The 25,464-nt window shown below is 44.5% G+C and overlaps 1 protein-coding gene across 1 annotated transcript in view; it reads right to left on the bottom strand.

The window, feature by feature from the left end:
- The window catches only part of LOC144502618 (breakpoint cluster region protein), a 632,965-nt gene that overhangs the window by 297,707 nt on the left and 309,794 nt on the right, over positions 1-25,464 (bottom strand). Inside the window, exon 8 of the mRNA XM_078226759.1 lies at positions 23,138-23,278. Coding sequence (XP_078082885.1) covers positions 23,138-23,278 — 141 coding nt within the window. The remainder of the gene's footprint in view (positions 1-23,137; positions 23,279-25,464) is intronic.

Genomic DNA, 25,464 nt, shown 5'->3' with positions numbered 1-25,464 from the left:
GAAAAGCAGTAATTGGGTCCTATCACAAACATTATTGTCCCTGTATTGGATACAGGCACCGGCGAGGGCTGGATGGGAGGTGAAAATCAATCACTTTTCCCTTTCTGATCTCTGCAAAAAATGAGGGGAAATCACTATAATGTTATGTTCAGTTATGCTGGCTGATCACTGAGTTATACCAGAGATTAACCAATGTCACGTTTCCAGGGCAGGGATCTGGGTAAGACCCGTGTATCTGGCCCAAGTCTCCAACACTGAGCTCATAGCTAAAGACTCCGGGCAGCACAATCAGCCCAGAAGTTTGAACTTCTTGGCAATTATAGTGCATGGTGTGTGTCAGGGCTTCTACAGCGTCCCAATGTACAGTTCATATTTTGCTGCTCTGGACCTTGGAAGATTTGGGAAACTGAATTCTTATGAGAAGAAGAAAATCTCTTTCAAGAAGAGATCAGTTTTTCCATTAGACAGAAGCTCTTGGAGGTAATGTGTAAGCTGGCTAAAACCTGGAAAGCTGTTTGAATAGCTTGGAAAATGCTAAACAGTCACGTGTTTTTCTACAAGTGGCCAAACCGTGAATGGTGTGTTATTGATTGGTCAGTAAAAAGGGAATTCTGGAAAGCTGCACTATCAGAACTGTCATGATCCAAGGAAGAGAGGATTGTCGAAGTGTGCCTTGCTAATGATGATCGTTCCCGTGAAACCTGAAGGTGAAAGTTGTCGGATAGGACCCCCGATCTACCCTGCGTGAATGAAGAATAATATATAAAACTGAATAGCCGAGTAGTGCCACAGTTCTGTGAGGAGTGATATGGATGTTTGTGGTTGCATAATATCTTTGTTATATTGACTATTTAAAGTGAAATTATCATTTGAAGTATCTGGTAATTCATGTTTAATTTGCATTGGTCCTGATTTGTGTAAAGGTAAAAGCTACTGTTGGGAAAAGCATATCTTCACTAAGTAGATTTTTCTTTTAAAATTTGGAAGGACTTTGCATTATTTGGATACTTGGGCCAGGATATTTTTTACAAAAAGGTCATAATTTCAACTTTGGACTGGGAACAACAATTTGAATATTTTGAGTGCTAGATGCCTGTCAGTTGAATAGTGACAAAGGTTTGGACTTTACATTGGAGTTCATAGAATCCCTGCGGTACAGGAGGCGGCTTTTGGTCTATACCGACCAAAATCCCACCCAGGACCTATTCCCGTAACCCTCATTTACCCTGCTAATCCCCAGGACCATTCTGAAATCTAGCAATCATTGAATCCTCCCTTTGTGTCACTGCAAAATATCTTATTTCTTTCATGAATGCTTAACAAAATGACTGTTATCTCAGGAACTTTTCAAGGCAGCAGATATCTAATCAATGAGAGCCAGGCATGTCCACATGAGACACCTTAGGAAAATCCAACAATTTAAATGCTCGTACTGATCCAAGAATCCACAAATTAAATTCTTGTCAAACTTTTATCTATGATATGTTGAAGGCAAGACTAGAGGACAGTGGTGAGTGCCTGGTGGGAAGGGGCTTGAGGAGGCTGGAGGAAGGAGGAAGAGAGTCAAGGTTAGAGGGTGGGCCATATATTGGCCCAAGGCATGAGGCGGTGTTTGTGGTCGGGCTGACACACAGTCAGATGTAAATACATTATCGACAGTCCTAAGGTGGAGGGGAGGGTCTGGGCTATCAGAGCTTGGTGCTTGACGTTGATGACTTATGGTAGAGGATGTGTGATCTGAGGAGAACTGGTGTAGGGTAGGGGTGTTGTTATACCGCAAAATTGTGGTTTTACCTATGCATTGCGTGATGCACTGTTTACTTTAAAAACATTCATTCACATTATGTCACATGTTGCCGGGACTTGAGAAGCTGAGTTACAGAGAGAGATTGAATAGGTTGGGACTTTATTCCCTGGAGCGTAGAAGATTGAGGGGAGATTTGATAGAGGTGTATAAGATTTTGATGGGTATAGATAGAGTGAATGCAAGCAGGCTTTTTCCGCTGAGGCTAGGGGAGAAAAAAGCCAGAGGGCATGGGTTAAGGGTGAAAGGAGAAAAGTTTAAAGGGAATATTAGGGGGGGCTTCTTCACGCAGAGAGTGGTGGGAGTGTGGAATGAGCTGCCGGATAAAGTGGTAAATGCGGGGTCACTTTTAACATTTAAGAAAAACTTGGACGGGTTCATGGATGAGAGGGGTGTGGAGGGATATGGTCCAAGTGCAGGTCAGTGGGACTAGGCATAAAATGGTTCGGCACAGACAAGAAGGGCCAAAAGGCCTGTTTCTGAGCTGTAATTTTCTATGGTTCTATTATCTTTTACCTTGCAGCACAAACCTTGCTGGGAAATCCGGTTTTCTTGGACAGACATGGCCTATCAGATAGGACCCCATTCTGGACTACGAGGACTCCTCCCAGCAGCCTGTTGAGCTCCTCGTCTTTGCTCATGGTGAGCTGCAGTTGGTGGAGGCTGATACCATTGTTCTTGTTGTTCTGGGCCACATTGTCCACCCAGCTCCTGGATCTCAGCGATCCGATACTGACAAATAGCAACCAAGTTGACAGGGACTGTTGGAAGGGAGTTCCAGAACGTTGACTAAGTAACCGTGAAGGAATGGTGACTTAGGATTTTGTGTGGCCTGGAGAGGAACTAGTAGGTGGTGATGTCTACGTGCGTCTAGGCTCTTGTTCTTCTATGTGATAGAGGTTGTGAATTTGGAAGGTACTGTCGCAGAGCCTTGAGTTGCTAGCTTTCTTAGTTCCTTACATACCTCTAAATTTGATACCACTGAGCTACTTACATTGTTGACTATTTCTTCACTGCGCCAACTCCCCAACCTTGGCACAATGCCTGTCCCCCCAGAGTCGGAGAAGGCATTATTTCCTTGAATTCTCAAGTGCTTCCAATTACTAATGGTCATTTTTGAACAAAGATTATGTTTTCACAACCTTGACAAGAAACGATGGCTTTAGAGTATTTTTGAATGCTTTTAATGACACTCATTCAAGGTATTTTTTCCCAAGCGTAAAGGAACCTTTTTCACATGAATGAATACTCGTTCCAAATTACACCATTTGAAGTCAAGGGCGAGATTCTCTGACCTCCCCTCAGTGTTTTCTTGGTGGCGCGTCATTCGCTGGTGGCAGGATTCTCTGGTTCTGCTGCTGAGAGTGGGAATTCGCATTGAAGCCACCACACTGCAGGAAAACCTGCGGCAGAGGGTGCACCACTAGCAGGGCCAGAGAATCCCACTGGCATGAACGGCCAGAGAACTATGGTCCAGATCAGCAATGAATGCTTATGAACTTTGATGAATGACACCCAAAGACTCTGCTTCCACTGCCACTTGAGGAAGAGAGTTCCAAAGACTCAAGTCATCAAGAGAAAAAGATTCTCCTCATCTCTGTCTTAAATGGGTGACCCCTTATCTTTAAGCAGTAACCTCTAGTTCTACATTCCTCCACAACAGGAAACATCCCCTCCACATCTACCTTGTCAAGACCATTCAGGATCTTGTGTTTCAATCAAGTCACCTCTTACTTTTCTAAACTCCAGCGGATACAACCGTAACCTCTCCAATCTTTCTTCATAAGACAGCCCACCCATTCTAGGTATTAGTCCAGTAAACCTTCTCTGAATTACTTCCAATGCATTTACATCCTTCCTTAAAAAAGAAGTCCAACACCGTACAGTGTACTCTAAATGTAGTCTCACCAATGCCCTGTACAACTGATGTGCTGTAATCTACAAGGCTACAGACCAAAAGCTGGACAGTAGGATTAAGCTGGATGGTTTTTCATCAGCTGGTATAGAAAAGAAAGGCCGAATAGTCTTCCGCACAGTAAATTTCAATGACCCTATGTTAACTACCGTATTTCATAAATCCCTCCAGCCTGGCGTCTCCTGACTTAATTAGTGCACCGAGTATAAAGTATAAAGGAAAACATTTAACATTGAGGGCCTTAAAAAAAAGTCATTAAATTTAAACTTTGAAACTGTTTCACTTTATTAAGCAAATACAGCTTTTCATTCTTTTGTCATCTGGCACTTAGAACATAGAACATAGAACATAGAACATTACAGCGCAGAACAGGCCCTTCGGCCCACGATGTTGCACCGACCAGTTAAAAAAAAAAACTGTGACCCTCCAACCTAAACCAATTTCTTTTCGTCCATGAACCTATCTACGGATCTCTTAAACGCCCCCAAACTAGGCGCATTTACAACTGATGCTGGCAGGGCATTCCAATCCCTCACCACCCTCTGGGTAAAGAACCTACCCCTGACATCGGTTCTATAACTACCCCCCCTCAATTTAAAGCCATGCCCCCTCGTGCTGGATTTCTCCATCAGAGGAAAAAGGCTATCACTATCCACCCTATCTAAACCTCTAATCATCTTATATGTTTCAATAAGATCCCCTCTTAGCCGCCGCCTTTCCAGCGAAAACAATCCCAAATCCCTCAGCCTCTCCTCATAGGATCTCCCCTCCATACCAGGCAACATCCTGGTAAACCTCCTCTGCACCCTCTCCAAAGCCTCCACATCCTTCCTGTAATGTGGGGACCAGAACTGCACACAGTACTCCAAGTGCGGCCGCACCAGAGTTGTGTACAGTTGCAACATAACGCTACTTAGAATCATAGAAATCATAGAAACCCTACAGTGCAGAAAGAGGCCATTTGGCCCATCGAGTCTGCACCGACCACAATCCCACCCAGGCCCTATCCCCATATCCCTACATATTTTACCCGCTAATCCCTCTAATCTACGCATCTCAGGACACTAAGGGGCAATGTTGGCATGGCCAATCAACCTAACCCGCACATCTTTGGACTGTGGGAGGAAACCGGAGCACCCGGAGGAAACCCACGCAGACACGAGGAAAATATGCAAACTCCACACAGACAGTGACCCAAGCCGGGAATCGAACCCAGGTCCCTGGAGCTGTGAAGCAGCAGTGCTAACCACTGTGCTACCGTGATGTTACTTATTCAGAATAACTCCACTGGATGGCAGTGTGCTCCTTATTTCAGCTAGAGCATAGTATATTTTGTACAGTAACTGTATCAAACTGGTTGCATTATACTTCTACTCTCACACATCCCAATTCATCTATTATTCCACTGGTCCATTCTTGTTTTTATCTCTCTGGTTCTATTCCACCTCTCACTGATCTGAATTTATCACTCCTTTAACGTCCTATCATACTTTTCATTATACTTATGTTCCATTCTCCTTCTCCGATCATTGATTGCGTACTCCCTGAAGTCATACACCCTGTCCTACCTCTCATCACACAGCTCACACCTGGACTGTTTGCTCCTCTTTCTCAACAGCAGGGCTCTTTTCTTATCATTCTTTCTCAGAACGTGGACATCGCTGGCTAGGCCAGCATTTTAAATTGCCCTTGAAAAGGTGGTGGTGAACCTTGTTGAACCACTGCAGTCCATGTGGTGTAGGTACACCCACAGTGTGTCATGGAGGGAGTTCCAGGATTTTGACCCAGTGGCAGTGAAGGAACAGCAATATATTTCCAAATCAGGATGGTGAGTGGCTTGGGAGTGGAACCTTCAGATGGTGGTGTTCCCACATATCTGCTGCCCTTGTCCTAGGTGGTAGAGGTTATGGGTTTGGAATGTACTGTCTTGGTGAGTTCCTGACACCAACATATGTATCTGCGAGAGGTAATTGAGTGAGCACCAGGTCAAGTAGGTTTATCCCTCTTGGTGGTTTCCTCACCACTAGTCTAGTAGTTATGTCCTTTCGGTCTCAGCCAGCTCAGTTAGTAGTGGTACTAGCAAACCACTCTTTGTAACGGATAATGAAGTCTCCCATCCAAAGTACATTCTGTACTCTTGCTACTCTCATCCATCTTGTCAAGACCCCTCGGATCTTATGTTTCAATCAAATGCTTCCTCCAAGTGGCATTCAACATGGAATACTGATGAGTAGGTGGTGATCAATCAGCGGAAGGTTTCCTTATTCATGTTTGACCTGATACCATGAGACCTTGTGAGGTGCAGCGTTGATGTTGATAACTCCTAGGGCAACTACCTCCTAACTGTATACCTCTATGCTACCCGTCACCACTGCTGTATTTATCCTGTCGGTGGCATAGAGGTTCACACAGCTGTCTTACAGAGTTAGGGACCTGGATCCCATTCCGGGCTTAGGTGACTGATTGTGCAGAGTTTGCACGTTCTCCCCATGTCTGTGAGTTTGCTCTGGTGGAGACCTCTGTGGGATTCCTCAGTCCACAAGTGTGTCCACGGATGCCCTGTTCACCTGGGCAAGGCAGAATATCCATTTCGATGTGGACCAGGCCCAGCAGGAAGCTTTTCTGCCATCGCCAGCATGCTGAACGTGCATGGGGCAATTGCTCTGCGGTCTGCAAAACATCAGGCACCGTGGTTCATGAACAGGATGCGGTTCCGGTGCTTGGACTACACTGGCGGAGCCCTCCAGTACAGCCCCCTGAGAGTCTCATGCATTGCGGTGGTGTGCTGTGCGCTCCACAACCTGGCACAGTAGCAGGGAGACTTCCTGGAAGAGGGGGAGAAGGCCGAGCAGGCAGACGGCCCTGGGAGGAGGGGGCCCAGGAGGATGTGGAGGAGGAAGAGGAGTGGATGAACGACAGGTGGTGGGTGGCAGCAAGGCTCTGGCAGAGCAGGGCAGGATGATGGGCTTGGGTTGGCCTTGTTAGCTGGACCAGGCAGGAGGGTGATGACAATTCGCTACGGGGCACACTATGATGCTGCCGTGGTGCAAAACAAGTCTGGCTCCTACCTTTTCTCTGACTGCACACTGGTGCCTGGGTGGGGGTTGGGGGCACCACCGTCCGCTGCAATGCCCCGGGAAAGGGGGGGGTGGTTTGCAATCCTCCGGGTCCGGGGGATGCCATGCCAGGTTGAATGACATAGTGGGCCTGCAGGGCACACACTGCTGGTACAGTTTGGCATGAATGCTTGGAATCAAACACCAGTCAGTGGTCAGGCACAGGTGCTGGAATATGGGGATCATATATTTGGTGGGATCAAGGGCCTCTGCCATGCAGAGCGATGCTTGGAGCCCCTCTGGGTCTAGTCGGGGTACGGTCCTCCCTGTGGGAGGCGAATCACAGACACGCAAGTCACAGCTTTAGGGTGCAATAACATTTTTTGGTGAAACTAACGGTGCAATAACATTAAGTGGTGATAGTTAACTGTGCAATATAACAGTTGTATGCGATTCTAAAGAGTGCCTATTTCCCTAAATCTAACTAGTGCAGCCCTTCACCTGTGCCCTCTTGGTGACCTTACAATTTTTTGATCTTTCGTGGGCTACCGCTACATCAAGGTGTCGCCCCAGTATGTACTCTGGATAGGGAGGCGGTCAGCTGCATTCCGTTCCCCGTGGCCTGTGCGCGCCCCCTGAAGAGCCGGGACCTGGAGGGACTTTCTGGTGGCACGTACACCTGTTCATCCTGTTGCCCTTGAGATGCACTGGTGTCAGAAAGACCTAGCAATGGCCAGACTCTCCTGAGTAGAAGGCCCGGGAATGGTCTCCAGCCCTTACTCCTCCCCCTGGGTGCCAATGGGCCACTGGGTCATTCCATGGGACGGTGGAGCAACCGGACTGAGCTCCAAAAACCCCAACATCACCTGGTGCTCCGAGTCCTACAACTGTATTCACCCCATGGGTGTGCGAGCCCTTGGCAATGGCCCAAGCTCTCGATGCCCGTAGCAAGAGGACTGGACCAAGCTCTGCAGCCCCCGCTGTGCCTGGGCCATGCTCTCGAGGCCCGGAGCCATGACCCGTTGTGTCTCCAGAATGCTCCCAAGGCCCTCAACCGTGGCCCGCTAGGACTCAGCCATGGCTCTCTGGAACTTGGCTGTGCCTTGGACCCTGCCACCCATGTTGACCATTTCCTGACCCAGGCTTTTCCATTGCGAATACCCCTTGTAGTATTGGCTAGGGTATCACGCAATGCCAGACCATCTCCTGCACCTGAAGGCTGTGGAACTCCTCCCAATAACCTCGCAGTTGCTGCAGTGTTGCTGACAGTCTCTCTTGCATTTTCCTGCACATCAGATTGACCCAGAAGTCTCACCGCTAACATGTCCCACCAAGGTCTTTTAAGAGACTTCTGGATGAGTACATGGGACTCCATAGGATTGAGGATTATAGGTAAGCCTATATATAAGCCTAGGTAGGTAGGGACATGACCGGCGCAACTTTTGGGCCGAAGGGCCTGTTTGTGCTGTATTTTTTCTATGTTCTAAGGTGATAGTATCTGCACTGGCGGATTGTGTGGTTGAAACCTGTGTCGACTGACTGGTGCTGCAGGGGCAGGTGGGGCAGCAAGAGATCTCCCATACACTGGGAGATCGGGGCACCTGTGCAACAGCGCCCCAAGAGCTCAGCAGCTGCCTTCCCGCCCCACAAGAATTGCATCCTGGCTCTTTTTTCTCTTGCAATGAAGACCAACATGCCATAAGTTTGAGGCCCTTGCAGCTGGCCAAGAAAACCAATGTGATTCTCTCTTGTTTTCTCTCTCGTTCAGCACTTAGAATCTTTTTCGTAAGATAGGAATTGTTTTCTGCCTGGTACAAGTTAAGAGGTTTAATATCTCTGAGTCTAGCTCTTTGTGATGAAGAAAGTGCAGAAAATTGTATTTCATATCTTTCAACATAGCTGGTAGTGTTCTTTCACTCTTTAATCCCCAGTTCATCCTCTTACTCTACTGCAACATTTTGTTTTATCTTTCCGTCTGGTTTTCTGTTCACTCCATTTCACCTTGACTCAGATGCTTCCCACATTTCTCAGCTCTGTCCTTGTGTCTGAGTTTGAAACAGTTCCACGGTCTTTGTACCGAGACATGTGGTATCTAATTTCTCCCCTACTTTAATGTTTATTTTCTGTCAATCCCAAAGTAAAGATTATCTTTCAGTATGGAAATAAAGAAGTTGCCGCTATATTTTAAAGTTGGATCTCTGTCAAGTAATTCCACCCTTCTTGAAACTTCCTGCTGGCACTCTTTTACCAGTTAAAGTATTTACTGAAACATGCAACTGCCGATAATTATAGATACATAAACAGACCAACAAGTAAACAAGAAAATTCCAGCCTGGGCCTGTCTAGGAAAGTAAGGAATTTGTTATGAGCCACGGGCACATTGCCAAAAGCAAAGAAGGAATAACGAAAGTATTACATTTATATAGCACTTTTTACGACCACAGGATGTCCTAAAGCCTATGAGGTACTTTTGAAGTACAGTACTGCTGTTATGTAGGAAATTCAACATCCAGAAACAGTAATGTGATAATGTCTACTGTGACAAAGTCAAATGTCAAAGTCAGCTTTAATCAGAAAACAAGGAAAAGAAGTAAGCATCATTGGATGATACGATTCAAAGTTAACAGGTTAATCGTCATCCTTTTGAATTTAGTGACTGCTGGCAAAATTGCTTCAAAGTAAATCACTTGAATAAGACAGAGGAATGCAGGGTCAAGCGAGTAAAAAGTAAAGAACAATTAATACATGGAATGGATAGGGTACTGCTTTAAGTCATTCTGAACCAGATACTAATCTTAATGCTAGATTTATTTATAGAACGCACATTTTTTGCCTGTGCCCTCACGAACATCCAGTGTCCCAGAAATCTCTCTTTATGTGCTATCTTTATATATTTAATAATACAATTAATTTACCATGCATTTTGGTCGCAAAAGTGGGAAGGCGACTGATCACCTAAATAGAACATAGAACATTACAGCGCAGTACAGCCCTTCGGCCCTCGATGTTGCGCCAACCAGTGGTACCAAACTAAAGCCCCTCTAATCTACACTATTCCAATATAATCCATATGTTTATCCAATAACCATTTGAACGCTCTCAACGTTGACGAGTCCACCACTGCTGCAGGCAGGGCATTCCACGCCCTTACTACTCTCTGAGTAAAGAACCTACCTCTAACATCTGTCCTATATCTCTCACCCCTCAATTTAAAGCTATGTCCCCTCGTGCTAGCCAACACCATCCGAGGAAAAAGGCTCTCACTATCCACCCTATCTAATCCTCTGATCATCTTGTATGCCTCTATTAAGTCACCTTCTTCTCTCTAACGAAAACAACCTCAAGCCCCTCAGCCTTTCCTCATACGATTTTCCCACCATACCAGGCAACATCCTGGTAAATCTCCTTTGCACTCTTTCCAACACTTCCACATCTTTCCTATAATACGGCGACCAGAACTGTACGCAATACTCCAAATGCGGCCGCACCAGAGTTTTGTACAGTTGCAGCATGACCTCCTGGCTCCGAAACTCAATCCCTCTACCAATAAAAGCTAACACACCGTACGCCTTCTTAACAACCTTATCAACCTGGGTGCCAACTTTCAGGGATCTATGCACATGGACACCCAGATCCCTCTGTTCATCCACACTACCAAGTATCTTACCATTAGCCCAGTACTCTGTATTCTTGTTACTCCTTCCAAAGTGAATCACTTCACACTTTTCCGCATTAAACTCCATTTGCCACCTCTCAGCCCAGCTCTGCAGCTTATCTATGTCCCTCTGTAACCTGCCACTTCCCTCCGCACTGTCTAAAACTCCACCGACTTTAGTGTCATCCGCAAATTTACTAATCCATCCTTCCACATCCTCACCAAGTCATTAATAAAAATGACAAACAGCAGTGGCCCCAAAACAGATCCTTGTGGTACACCACTAGTAACTGAACTCCAGGATGAATATTTCCCATCAACCACCACCCTTTGTTTTCTTACAGCTAGCCAATTCCTGATCCAAACCACTAAATCACCCTCAATCCCATGTGTCCGTATTTTCTGCAAACGCTTACCATGGGGAACCTTATCAAACGCCTTGCTGAAATCCATATACACAACAACCGCTTTACCCTCATCCACCTCTTTGGTCACCTTCTCAAAGAACTCGATAAGGTTTGTGAGGCACGACCTACCCTTCACAAAACCGTGCTGACTATCCCTAATCAAATTATTCCTTTCCAGGTGATTATAAATCCTATCGCTTATAATCCTTTCCAATACTTTGCCCACAACAGAAGTAAGGCACACCGGTCTATAATTACCAGGGTTATCCCTACTCCCCTTCTTGAACAAGGGGACAACATTTGCTATCTTCCAGTCTTCTGGCACTGTTCCTGTAGACAATGACGACACAAAGATCAAAGCCAAAGGCTCTGCAATCTCCTCTCTAGCCTCCCAGAGAATCCTAGGATAAATCCCATCCGGCCCAGGGGACTTATCTATTTTTACCCTTTCCAGAATTGCTAATACCTCCTCCTTATGAACATCAATCCCATCCAGTCCAACAGCCTGCATCTCAGTACTCCCCTCAATAACACTGTCCCTCTCCAGTGTGAATACCAACGAAAAATATTCATTTAGTGCCTCTCCTATCTCTTCAGACTCCACGCACAACTTCCCACTCCTGTCCTTGACTGGCCCTAATCTTACCCTAGTCATTCTTTTACTCCTGACATACCTATAGAAAGCTTTAGGGTTTTCCTTGATCCTACCCGCCAAAGACTTCTCATGTCCCCTCCTGGCTCTTCTTAACTCTTTCTTTAGGTCCTTCCTGGCTAACTTGTAACTCTCAAGCGCCCTAACTGAGCCTTCACGTCTCATCTTAACATAAGTCTCCTTCTTCCTCTTCACAAGTGATTCAACCTCCTTAGTAAACCACGGTTCCCTCACACGTCTGCTTCCTCCCTGCCTGACAGGTACATATTCATCAAGGACGCATAGTAGCTGTTCCTTGAACAAGTTCCACATTACAATTGTGCCCATCCCCTGCAGTTTCCTTCCCCAACCTATGCCAGCTAAATCTCACCTAACCGCATCATAATTTCCTTTCCCCCAGCTATAACTCTTGCCCTTTGGTATATACCTGTCCTTTTCCATTGCTAAAGTAAACGTAATCGAATTGTGGTCACTGTCACGAAAGTGCTCACCTACCTCCAAATCTAACACCTGGCCTGGTTCATTACCCAGTACCAAATCCAGTGTGGCCTCGCCTCTTGTTGGTCTATCTACATACTGCGTCAGGAAGCCTTCCTGCACACACTGGACAAATACCGACCCCTCTAAAGTACTCGAACTATAGCTTTTCCAGTCAATATTTGTAAAGTTAAAGTCCCCCAGTACAACTACCCTGTTACTTTCGCTCCTATCCAGAATCATCTTTGCAATCTTTTCCTCTACATCTCTGGAACTTTTCGGAGGTCTATAAAAAACTCCCAACAGGGTGACCTCTCCTTTCCTGTTTCTAACCTCAGCCCAAAGTACCTCAGTAGACGAGTCCTCATCAAAAGTCCTTTCTGCCACCGTAATACTGTCCTTGACTAACAATGCCACACCTCCCCCTCTTTTACCAACTTCCCTAAATGGGGAGAGACTTTGAGGTGCTCCGGTGGAGAGGGGTCTGGGTATCCTCGTTCATGAGTCACAGAAAACTAGCATGCAGGTACAGCAGATAATAAAGAAAGCGAATGGAATTTGGCATTCATAGCTAAAGGAATAGAATATAAAGGTAAGGAAGTATTGTTGCACCTATACAAGGCATTGGTGAGACCGCACCTGGAGTATTGTGCGCAGTTTTGGTCCCCGTATTCGAGGAAAGATGTAGTGGCATTGGAGGCAGTTCAGAGGAGATTCACTAGATTGATTCCAGAGATGAGGGGTTTGCCATCTGAAGAGAGATTGAAGAGTTTAGGGCTATACTCTCTGGAATTTAGAGGAATGAGGGGAGATCAAATTGAGGTATATAAGATAATAAAAGGTATGGATAAAGTAGATGTAGAGCGGATGCTTCCTCTTGTGGGGCATTCTAGGATGAGAGGTCATAGTCTTAGGATAAGGGGTAGCAAATTATAACAGAGTTGAGGAGAAACTACTTCTCCCAAAGGGTTGTGAATCTGTGGAATTCACTACCCCAAAGTGCAGAGGATGCTGGAACAGTGAGTAAATTTAAGGGGGAGCATACTTTTAATTGGTAATGGGTTGAAAGGTTATGGGGAGAAGACAGGAAAATGGGAATGAGGAGCATATCAGCCATGATCGAATGGCGGAGTGGACTCGATGGATAGATTGGCCTCATTCTGCTCCTATATCTTAGGAACCATTCACATAGTGGTGGTGAAATTCCTGAAATAGTTTAAGAGTTGGATACCATAATGGGGAGACTGTAAGGTACTGCTGGACTGGTGAACTAAGTTAGGCTGAAGTGGCTGAAAGCATCATTATTCTCTTTTGACCTTTCTTAGCTGTTGTCATTAACATTTTAACCATTCTTATTTCTAACCAATTTTAATTCTATTGCTGAGTTTTCTCCTCCCATAGTATCTGCCAAAGTGAGAAACAAGAGCTCAAATACATGCACCATCAAATTAGAAACATTCCATGCATCCCCGAGCTATTGTTAATTCTATGAAATCCATAAGCATTACAAAACTTATAGTGAAGATTACAATGCAAATAAATGGGGAAATTAGAAGAAATTCTGGCCTGGCTGTTGTAGTCAGTGCTGAGTGAATGACATTAGGCATTCCTATATTTGCCTATAGCCTTTCCATAGACTTGCACTTAAACTTGCTGTAATTATGAAGCTATGGTGGACCAGTACCCTCTAAAAGGCAACTGAGAATTTTGTGAATGGGGCAACAAGTTGTGTATCTCCTTAGCGCATCAGGTTGAAGAATCCTTCCCGAGGCATCCAGTAACTGAATCAGGTAATATAAGTCAGATTAGCTAATTCAATGTCATATCATGTACTGAAATAGAGGAAAAGAAAGATAAATGAGACAGAAAGAAAAAGATATTAGAATTACTTAATTTTAAAAAACGTCTAACAATAATTAAATCTGATGGAATAAAACACTACAATTGAAAAACTGGTGTTAAAAATTTACATACAATGGAATGAACAAATGTTAAAACTTGTGTCAAAATTAGTGGGTCTTTAATCAGAGTACAGCAGCTTCACACAATGGGCAGGATTTTCCAGCTGCACTCGCCCTGAAACCAGAAAATCCCACCCGAGGTCAACGGACCTTTCCACGGTCCGCTCCTCGCCCGTTACAATTTCCATGGCGGGCAAAATGGGAAAATTTGCCTCCATGCGTTTCAATGTTAAGTCCCTGGGCAAGTCTCCAATATGGCAAACTTTCTGGAGGAACCAGCATCTCAGGCAGGAACTTTCACATTGCCACCTTTAAATGCACATGCTTGGGCACTGCAGGTTGCACTTTAATAACATTGCACACAGGCAGCTTCCGTTTTCTTTGCTGCAAAATCCAGGTCATGATTGACATCGGTTAATAGAACCTGTAGATTAGATCCTTCAAGAAGAATCGGAGAATGTTTAATGGAAGAATTTAAGAGTATAAGAGGAGATTAGAGTGAACATTTGTAGTTGAAGAATTAGCACAGGTAGAGTTGTGCTGGAATAAAAGGCCTCACTGTGACCAGTAATTTCTATGACTCAAGGTCTCAGTGCTGCTTTAGTTGAAGTTGTATTGACTTATACTTCTGAAATATTTTTCAATTTGTTCTTTTTGTCCACATGAGGAAATTAAAATTGCTCTTCAGTTCTGGGGAATACGCTGCTGTTATTATTGCAGCAATTACTGAGCATAAAAAGTTTGAGTTGAAATAATAACTGAGGATAAGAATCACTAATCCAAAATACTTCATGGATCCTGCCATTTTAGTTGTATTGAACAGCTCCTTCTCACTGTAATCCATCCCAACCTGCTCACAATGTTATTATGACCACTCACTTTCAAATGACAACTAGAGTGATGCTGGCTTATCTTAATCAGAAAAAAACATTTGAATTTTAAGCAGTCTTATGATGGGAAGACATATTCTTTATCTTTAATTAACGTTGATATTAGTGCAAAATAGCAAGGGACATTAGTGACACTTTTTCAGGAAACCATCAAGAACAACATCTATTGACTTTTACAAGTGGAACATTACTGAACAATGGTCCAGCTAGCTGTTTCCTGATCCCACTATGGATGAATTACAAATAATAGAATGTATCTACAACCAAAATTGTTCATCCCAGTGTGGGTTCTGTTTCACTAACAGTAGTGACATAAACATAGAACCCAGCCATTGGTACAGGCAAGCCAGCATGTGTTGGTGTTCATCCCAAATCTAGATAAACTGGGAGGGTCTAGGCAGGAACAGCATTGGTTGTAAAGCACCTGCCAAAACAAATAATGGTTTATATGAATGGAAATAAGGGTCCCAAAAGATCTTGAGAAATGGGAGCAGGAGTTGACCAGAACTCTGTGAGGGAAGAACAAAGGTTACCATCCAGTGGATGAGGATGGCTAAAGAAGAGGTTAAGATGACCAAACTAAGTTCAGTAATCATACAGGAAAGAAACTTTAAAGTAACTGACCTGATGGTGAGAAAAGAAGTACAAATCATGTGTCTACAGGAAACAAAGTGGAAGGGCACAAAGCAAGCAAAATATGTAGTGGATATAAACTTTACTACCATGGACAGGATGGGAGAAGGAATGATGATTGAGTTAGTACCAAGTGAACAAATAAAGGATGAAGTGCTAGCAAGTAGACAGAATCAGTAACAGAATTAACATCCATTGACCAGAAACTGAACTGGACTAGCCATATAAATAGTGTGGCTACAAAAGCAGGTTAGAGGCTGGAAATCCTGTGGTGAGTAACTCACCTCTTGACTCCCCAAAGCTTGTCCACCATCTACAAAGCACAAGTCAGGAGTGTGATGGAATACTCGCCATTTGCTTCATGAGTGCAGCTCCAACAACACTCAAGAAGTTCAAATCCATCCAGGACAAAGTCGCCTGTTCGATTAGCATCCATTCCACGACCATGAAGGAGAAAGAAAGCTGCTGAAAACAAACCCATGGCCTAGCCACATAGAAAGACAAGGGCAGCAGTCTAATGAGGCCACCTCTAATTGCAAATTCATCTTCAAGCCATACAGCAGCCTAGCTTGGAACTATATCATAGTTTCATTGCTGTCGCTGGGTTAAAAATTTTGCTGATCTCACCAGCATTGCCTGCACCCCACAAAATAATTAATTTTTTTTAAACATCAAGCACCGACAGACTAGTGGTGACAGGTGGTCTTAGTGGGCATATTTGCAAAGAGCAGAATATAAGGTTATCCAGGTGGAGAGGGTTTTGGAGGAGCAACTGAAGAGGAGCCAAGAAGATTCTGGAGTTTGCTGTGTCATACCAACTGGCAATACTCAGCACCCGTTTCCGAAAATGCAGAAAACACATGGGGGATGACTGGGAGTGAGTGCTAAGGGACCAGTTAAAAGCAGTTCCCTCTTGTTAGCAGTGAACAGCTGAGCCCCAAGGCGGGCGAATCAGACACCTGAGGACTCTGCCTCGACATGATTCACGTGGGGGAATTATTTTTTGCACTAAATGTAAGAGAATTGCATCAGAATCTCCCCAAGTTTCAAAAGATGACTAAGTGTGGGTGAATTGTGATCTGGATCGTGCCAACCCATCCGGCAGAGTTCTCACCACTTTTCCCACCGGAGATGACGCTTAGTCATTTTTTGGGAGAATTTCACCCATAACTTACAACAGACTTGATTAGGAAAATTGATGAAAAAGTATGTGAAAGATTATCAGGGAGGAGAAAAGCTGGAAAAGAAACTTGGCTGTGGAATGAAAACGCTGACAATGTAATCAAAGAAAAGAGGGAACTGTTCAAGAAGTAGAAAGTCAGGGCTCAAAGATGATAAACAGCTGTACAAAAAGATAAGAAATGCAAAGAAAGTGACAGCTAGAGAAAGATCCCTGGCAATTGAAGAAATGTATGAAAGTCTGGATACCAAAAATGGATAGAAATACATCTTTAGGACAGCAGCAAGTAGAGAAAAATTAACAAAAGACATGGGAAATGTACATGCAACCAAAGATGCAGATAACCCAAATATGGCGAGAGACAGGTGGGCCAATACTTTAACTGGCATATCAATGAAGAAAACCCAAGAACAAAGACAGAAGAGGTAGCTGCAAATCAAGGAATGACGCCTACAATCAATATGGAAGAAATCAGTGCTGACAGGAATGAAAAACGCAGAGCAGTGGTACTGATGAGATACCAGCGAAAGTATGGGCCTTCCCAGGTGAATATAGAGTGCAGGTCCTGAACAACTGTGCTATGATAAGAGGAAGTTCCTTCTGGAACTGTGCATGGAGGCACATTAAAAGGAAGATTGCAAAAAAACCTTCAAGTTATGGGAGAGGTCATGGATCAGAGACTGAGAAAAGTAGTGGAAATTCATGAAGGCCAGACTGAGACAAGTGATGGAAAAATATCAGGAAGGCTAGTGCAACATAAATATTGTATTAATCGATATGGGCAGCAGGGTGGCACACTGGTTAGCACTGCTGTCTCACAGCGCCAGGGACCCGGGTTAAATTCCGGCCTTGGATGACTCCCTGGATTGGACTAAGGATCGGCATTGAGCCTCTAACTCTTCCTGATGGTTGTGGATGTTCCAACTGAGTAAGTGAGACAGCAAGTGTCATGGTCATTGATATTTGCAGATGACACTGAGCTATGTGGTGATGATGAAAACATGATTGAATATAGAAACATAGAAGATAGGAGCAGGAGGCCATTTGGCCCTTTGAGCCTGCTCCACCATTCATTATGATCATGGCTGATCATTCAACTCAATAACCTAATCCTGCTTCCTCCCCATCACCTTTGATACCATTCACCCCAAGTGCTATATCCAGCCACCTATTGAATACATGCAATGTTTTGGCATCAACTACTTCCTGTGGTAATGAATCCCACAGGCTCACAACTCTTTGGGTGAAGAAATGTCTCATCTCCATCCTAAATGGTCTACCCTGAATCCTCAGACTGTGACCCCTGGTTCTGGACTCCCCCACCATCGGGAATATGCTCCCTGCATCTACTATGTCTAGTCCTGTTAGAATTTTATAAGTCTCTATGAGATTCCCCCCTCATTCGTCTGAACTCCAGCGAAAACAATCCTAACCTAGTCAATCTCTCCTCATACATCATCCCCAGAATCAGCCTGTTAAAGCTTCGCCGCACTCCCTCAAGAGCAAGAACATCCTGGGGCGGCACGGTAGCACAGTGGTTAGCACTGCTGCTTCACAGCTCCAGGGACCTGGGTTCGATTCCTGGCTTGGGTCACTGTCTGTGTGGAGTTTGCACATTCTCCTCGTGTCTGCGTGGGTTTCCTCCGGGTGCTCCTGTTTCCTCCCACAGTCCAAAGATGTGCGGGTTAGGTTGATTGGCCATGTTAAAATTGCCCCTTAGTGTCCTGAGATGCGTAGGTTAGAGGGATTAGTGGGTAAAATATGTAGGGGTATGGGAGTAGGGTCTGGGTGGGATTGTGGTCGGTGCAGACTCGATGGGCCGAATGGCCTCTTTCTGTACTGTAGGGTTTCCATGATTTCTTTCTTTGATCCTTCCTCAGAAAAGGAGACCAAAACTGCACACAACCTCACCAAGGTCCTGTATAATTGCAACGTGTCCCCGCTCCTGTATTTGAAATCTCTTGCAATGAAGACCAACATGCCATTTGCCTTGTTGACCGCCCGCTGCACCTGCATGCTTACCTTCAGTGACTGGTACACAAGGACACTCCCCTCTCCCAATTTATAGCCATTCAGGTATAATCTGCCTTCTTGTTTTTGCTTCCAAAGTGAATAACCTCACATTTATCCAAATTACACTGCATCCATTGATTTGCCAACTCACCCAACCTGTTCAGATCATTCTGAAGGATCTCTGCACCCTCGTCACGGTTCACCCTCCCACCCAATTTGATATCACCTGCAAACTTTGAGATGTTACATTTTGTTCCCTCATCCAAATCATTAACATATATTGTGAATAGCTGGGGTCCCAGCACCGATCCCTGTGGCACCCCACTAGTTACTGCCTGCCAATTTGAAAAGCACCCATTCATTCCTACTCTTTGTTTCCTCTCTGCCAACCAGTTTTCTATCCATCTCAATACTTTCCCCAATCCCATGCGCTTTAATCTTGCACGATAATCTCTTGTGCGGGACTTTGTCAAACGCTTTCTGAAAGTCCAAATATACCACATCTACTGGTTCCTCCTAGTCAACTCTACCAGTTACATCTTCAAAGAATTCCAACAGATTTGTCAAACATGATTTCCCCTTCATAAATCCATGTTGACTCTGTCTGATCCTGCCACTGCTTTCTAAATGCTCTGCTATAAAGTCCTTGATAACGGATTCGAGAATTTTCCCCACTACCAATGTTCAGCTTACTGGTCTATAATTCCCTATTTTCTCTCTACCTCCCTTTTTGAATATTGGAGTGACATTAGCTACCTCCAACCTGCAAAGACTGTTCCAGAGTCTATAGAATATGCATCCACCAATACATCCACTATTTTTAGAGCCACTTCCTTAAGTACTCTGGGATATAGATTATCAGGCCCTGGGGATTTATCCGCCTTCAATCCTATCAATTTTTTCCAGCACCATTTCTCTGCTAATATTGATCTCCCTCAGTTCTTCCCTCTCAATAAATCTTGCATTCTCCAACATTTCTGGCATTTGATTTGTCTCCTCTTTTGTGAAGACAGAACCAAAGTATGTATTCAGTTGCTCGGCCATTTCTTTTTCCCCTATTATACATTCCCCCATTTCTATCTGTAGGGGACCCACATTTGTCTTCACCAACCTCTTTCTCTTCATGTAACTACAGAAACTCTTAGGGGGCGATTTTGCCATTTTGATTCTAAATGCTGAATCTGGGCGCAATTCAAATCGACTTGGAAACCTGTTCTCAGGCGCCCCCATACGCACTCAGCCTGAAAAAAATTTGCGAGTCTGAATCACGCTGTAGGTGGGGCTTATCACACCCGAAATGCTGCTGGTCCGATCGGAGCCCTCAACTGCGCATGCGCAGTGAAGAATTTGAAAAACACATTGCTCCTGGACTGCAAAAAGCGGATAAAGCGGCCCGGGAGCAATCGACTCCACAGACATCGCCCCACACCCACAAAATAACTGTTCCCCTTATCCACCCACCCCGCTACCCAGACCGATCGTGACCCCCTGCCCCTCCCCCCAACCGACTGCCCACAGAATGGCAGCGGACCCCCCCAGCCCCTGTTCCCCCCCCCACCCCCGAGATCCGTCAGGCCTCCCCCTCCCCTCCCCCCCACCAGAGAGCGATCTGGCCCTCCCTCCTCTCTACCTCCCCCACCAGAGAACCATCTGGCCACCCTCCTCCCCTCCCCCACCAGAGAGAGATCTGGCCCTCCTCCTCCTCTCCCCTCTGCGCCAGAGAATGATCGGGCCTCCCTCCATCTCCCCTCCCCCCCCACCAGAGATACATCTGACCTATCTCACCTCCCTCCACCCGCCACACCCCCCCCCCATACCCCACACCATCAGAGAATGATCTGGCCCTCCCTCCCCCTTCCCCCACGAGAGAATGATCTATCCTCCCTCCCCTCCCCCACCAAAGAGTAATCTGCCCACACAGCACCCCCCCCCCCCCCCCACCAACAGCTTCAGAGATACATCTGACTCGCTTCCTCCTCCCTCCCCCCTACCAGAGAATGATCTTGCCCGCCTCCCCCCCCCCCCCCCCCCCCACCGATCTGAGTGAGAGCTGCCGGAAGCTCTGAACTTACCTCTTCAGAAGCTGGAGCACCCTAAACAGACTTTTGCTGAGCATGTCTGTTTCGCGCCAAATCTGGATGGGCGAATGCAATGGTAAAGAGGGAAATGCAAAAGATTGGGCATCCAGCTCATTAAGGCAATCTAAATGCATGCACATGCATTTAAATTGACGTCGCACCCGTTTCGGGTGCGATTCCGATCGCGGCCATTTTCTGGACTTGGTAAAGTGGGCATCTGTGCGGACGCGGGCATGGATTGCGTTAATCACCTCACACCCAACTTTATCAAGTTTTTGCGCCCGAATGGTAAAATCGGGCCCTTAGTGTCAGTCTTCATATTCCCTGCAAAGCCTACTTTCGTACTGTATTTTCCCCTTCTTAACCAATCCCTTGGTCCTTCTTTGCTGGATTCAAAACTGCTCCCAATCCCCAGACCTATTATTTTTCTTGGCCAATCTGTATGCTTCTTCCTTAGATTGGATACTCTCTCTAATTTCTATTGTAAGCCATGGATTTGCCTTCTTACCCATTTTGCTTTTGTGCCAGACAGGAATAAACAATTACTATAGTTCCCCCACGTGTTCCTTTAATGTTTGCCATTGCCTATCCACTGTGTCATCCCTTTAAGTAACTCTCCTCAATCTATCAAGCCCAACTACGCATCATATCCTCATAGTTTCCTTTATTAAGATTCAGCACCTTAGTCTCCAAGGTGAGGTGACTCACATTGTCTGTACCTTTGAGACTTGATTACCTGTAAAGACTCGCATTCCAACCATTATTTTGTAAATTGAGTTTGTGTCTTTATATGCCCTGTTTGTGAATAGAACTCCCACTCACCTGACGAAGGAGCAGCGCTCCGAAAGCTAGTGGCTTTTGCTACCAAATAAACCTGTTGGACTTTAACCTGGTGTTGTGAGACTTCTTATTCAGATTAAAATCACCCATGATCACTGATATTCCCTTATCACATGCATCTCTAATTTCGTGTTTAATGCCATTCCCAACATCACCACTGCAGTTTAGGGTCTATATATGACACCTACTAATGCTTTTTACCCCTTGATATTTCTCAATTCTACCCATACAGACTCCATGTTGTCAGAGCTAATATTTTTTTCTCACTATTTTGTTAATTTCCTCTTTAACCAGCAGTGCCACTCCACCAACTTGTCCTTTATGCCTGTCCTTCCTAAATACTGAATAGCCTGGGACATTCAATTCCCACCCCTGGTCACCCTGCAGCCATGTCTCCGTAATCCAATTATATGGTACCCGTTTACATCTATCTGCGCAATTAGTTCATCCACTTTATTACAAATGTTCCACGCATTAAGGCACAGAGCCTTTAAACTTGTCTTTTCAACACTGTTTGCCTTGCTTACAAATTTGTTATTGAATTTAAATTCCACCATCTGCCACGGTGGGATCTGAATTCAGTTCCCAGGCATTATCCTGGTTCTCTGGGATTACTAGTCCAGGGGCAAAACCATTATGCCACTGCCTCCCCATTTCCTGATTGTACAAATAAATTAGACTTTTGTGTCTTTTGTTATGAGTTTTAACAGCCAAGGGAAATGGATATAAGAACCATTTGTGTTAGAAACAGAATATTGATGTTTACAGAACAGGGTAATGCCTGGGAACTGAATTCAAATCCCACCGTGGCAGATGGTGGAATTTAAATTCAATAACAAATTTGGAATTAAAAATCTAATAACGACCATGAAACCATTGTCGATTGTTGTAAAAACCCATCTGGTTCACTAATGTCCTTCAGTGAAAGAACTCTGCCGTCCTTATCTGTTCTGGCCTACATGTGACGCCAGGTCCACAGCAACTGACTCTTGACTCTTACAGAACCAATGGCTGCATGTACTGGTTACATAAATAAACAAAATTGTAAAGGAATGCCAAAATGTAAACAGAATATCACACATGCAAACTAACAGTCAGTTCAGAAACCTGTAAACATCGAACACACGTGACAAAAATTTCTTGCTGAAAGGTATACATCAGTTCAGGTTCAACACAGTCTTACTGGATTCCATTTATATCTGATATATTTATTTCATGTTTTTGGCTGAGATCTGCTCTGTTTTAAGAATCAAAGTAAAGTTACGTGCACTTAAACTTTACGAAAGCAATTTAATAAATATAGACTAAATAGCAGTTCTAAAGGATGTGCAGGGGCAGAAGGACCTGAGGGTGCACGTGCATAGAACTTTGAAGGTGGCAGGGCATATTGAGAGAGTTGTTAGCAAAGCATATCGGAACTTGGGCTTCATAAATAGAGGCATCGAGTACAAAACCAGTGAAGTTATGCTAAACCTTTATAAAACTCTGGTTAGGTGACAACTAGAGAATTGTGTCCATAAGTTAGCAGTATGAGCTACAGATTTATTTATGCTTGTGGTTTGACAAAGAAACTCACCTCGCCTTTCTTTACAGTCATTGACTGTCTCCTGGGAGTGATTTCTTCATTAATACTGGACAGGAAGTTCTGCGAAATACGAAGAGCATCTTGCAGCAAAGGATGATCTGGGTGACTTGCTGGTGTGTGTTTTAACAAATCCTACAGAAACATGAAATAGTAATTTACATTGCAGCTAGGAACAGGATCAAAAAGACGGCAGTTCTGCTCACACATAAGCCAATCCATTGAGATCCAAGGTAGATCTCACTAAAATTACCATCAGAATATTTCCAGGCACCCTGAGGGTATCCGAACAGGCGCCGGAGTGTGGCGACTAGGGGATTTTCACAGTAACTTCATTGCAGTGCTACTACTTGTAGTGCTACAGTGTCAAGCCTACTTGTGACACTAATAAAAAACTTAAACTCATTCATATTCACTGTTAGCGTTAGATCATTGCCACAGAACAGGGTCTAAAAAGCTGAAGACACAAGTGCCAAAGGTTGAACAAAGAGATAAGGATTGCACAAGAAGCCAGAGTAAAAGAATTGGAAAATTCGAAGGAAGGGCTGTAGGACGTGACACAAATTAAATACAAGGATGAAGGTTTTAAATCTAAGGTAGTGGGATAACCAGAAGCCAATTAGATCAACAAGAATAGTGGTGATGTGTGAGTGGGACTTAATGCGCAATAGGATTATCTCAAGTTTAATGAGGGTAGAAAATGGGAAGCTGGCCAAGAGATCAGAGGGGTAATCAAATCTGGAGGTAACAAAGGCAGAGATGAGTGTTTCAACACCAAATGGACCAAGATAGAGTCAGCGAATGATAGAGATAAAGTAAGGTTCCTGATGATGGAGAGAGTATGAGATTGGAAGCTCAGCTCAACTTGGGATCAAAAATGATGCCAAGATTGTAAAGGTCTGGTTCAATCTGAAACAGTGGGAAGAGGACAAAAGATTGTGACAGGAGCCAAAGGTGCAGCCGTGGTCTTCCCAATGCTTAACTCCAGGAAACTGCATGTCATCTGTTATGAATCCTACTGATGTTATCTGTGAGAGTGTCTCAAAACTCTGAAAGATAACTTGAAACACTGGTTCTTAGTGGCGTATATTTGTTTGAAATAAAGTGAGAAACAATGTACAACCCAGTGAAGAACCAGTCCACTCATTTTGTAAACAATAATAAAGAGTATTTATTAAGGTAAAAGAAAAGGAAAAACACAAGAAAGACTAATATACACTATGACACTTAAGTATATGAATAACTAAACACACCGTTTTATCTGACATAATCTCATATTCAAGTTATACCCACTTTCCCTGAACTCTCAGAGGCACTCCTTTTCCCAAACAACATCCACTTTAGTAACTTTATAAGTCAAATCCAACTAATAGTTACCACAATACAGTTTAGACAATCATGCCTTTTGCTGGTTCAGCAAAGGTACAAAACTGTGGGCAGAATCTGATCAAAAAATGGTAGTATTGTTTCCGGCGAGAAAACTGGCATGCAGATCTTACAACACTCTGCCAATGCAGTGTGTTTCATGCCGTCATACAGGGGGGCGGGGCCTGAACACGCCAGCACAAACCTGCTGCTCAGAGAGGGACACCATCTTTAAAGTGACTGCACACCAGCGCTCGGTGAATATCAGGTGAGGGGGAAATCCCGGAGAAGTGCTCACTCATGATATGCTCATGTATTAAAATGAGCTTTCTGTGGTCTTGCGGCATGTTTCACACCACTGGTCTTACCGGTGAGGGGTCGGTAAGATCGGAACTCAGCAACTTACCGGCGCAAATCACGCTCTCCAGATTTTGAGCACGTACCACCATTCCTGCAGACAGAGTGCGGGCTCAAAATCATCCCCAGCATCTTTTAGAGGAGAATATCTGCAAATAACTGGGGCTCTAAATGTTGGATGGAACAGGCCACCATGGATTTTATCATAGATGGAATTGGTCTCTCTGAAGATTTTGGCCTGTCTGGCTGTTGGGTGGAAAACAAGTTTTCTTCCCCAACGAGGGTGCTAGCAGTTTACTATTCATCTGCCTGTAGATTCGGCTGGCTATCTCTCAAATTCCTTGCCTTTCAAAGTTATCAATTTTGTATAGCCCCACTGATCTCTGGTAAACAAACTTTCTAATATGGCAATTCATTCTTCAATTTCTCTATAGAAGCCTGCTAACCTTGTTACTGGGTTAATTGCATCTCAGTATTCCTCCAGATACCTGTTAATCTTATTAATTCTTTGTTTTTTCTTCATTTCATTTCAAGTTCACTGTTAACCTCATTAACTCCTTGAAGAAGGGAAAGGGTTAATGTTTTTTGTACTCAATGTA

This window comes from Mustelus asterias, chromosome 13 (genome assembly GCF_964213995.1).
Source record: "Mustelus asterias chromosome 13, sMusAst1.hap1.1, whole genome shotgun sequence".
In the NCBI taxonomy this organism is placed as follows: domain Eukaryota; kingdom Metazoa; phylum Chordata; class Chondrichthyes; order Carcharhiniformes; family Triakidae; genus Mustelus; species Mustelus asterias.
The sequence above is the reverse complement of the archived record's forward strand: the minus strand, read 5'-3'. Positions and strand labels throughout refer to the sequence as shown.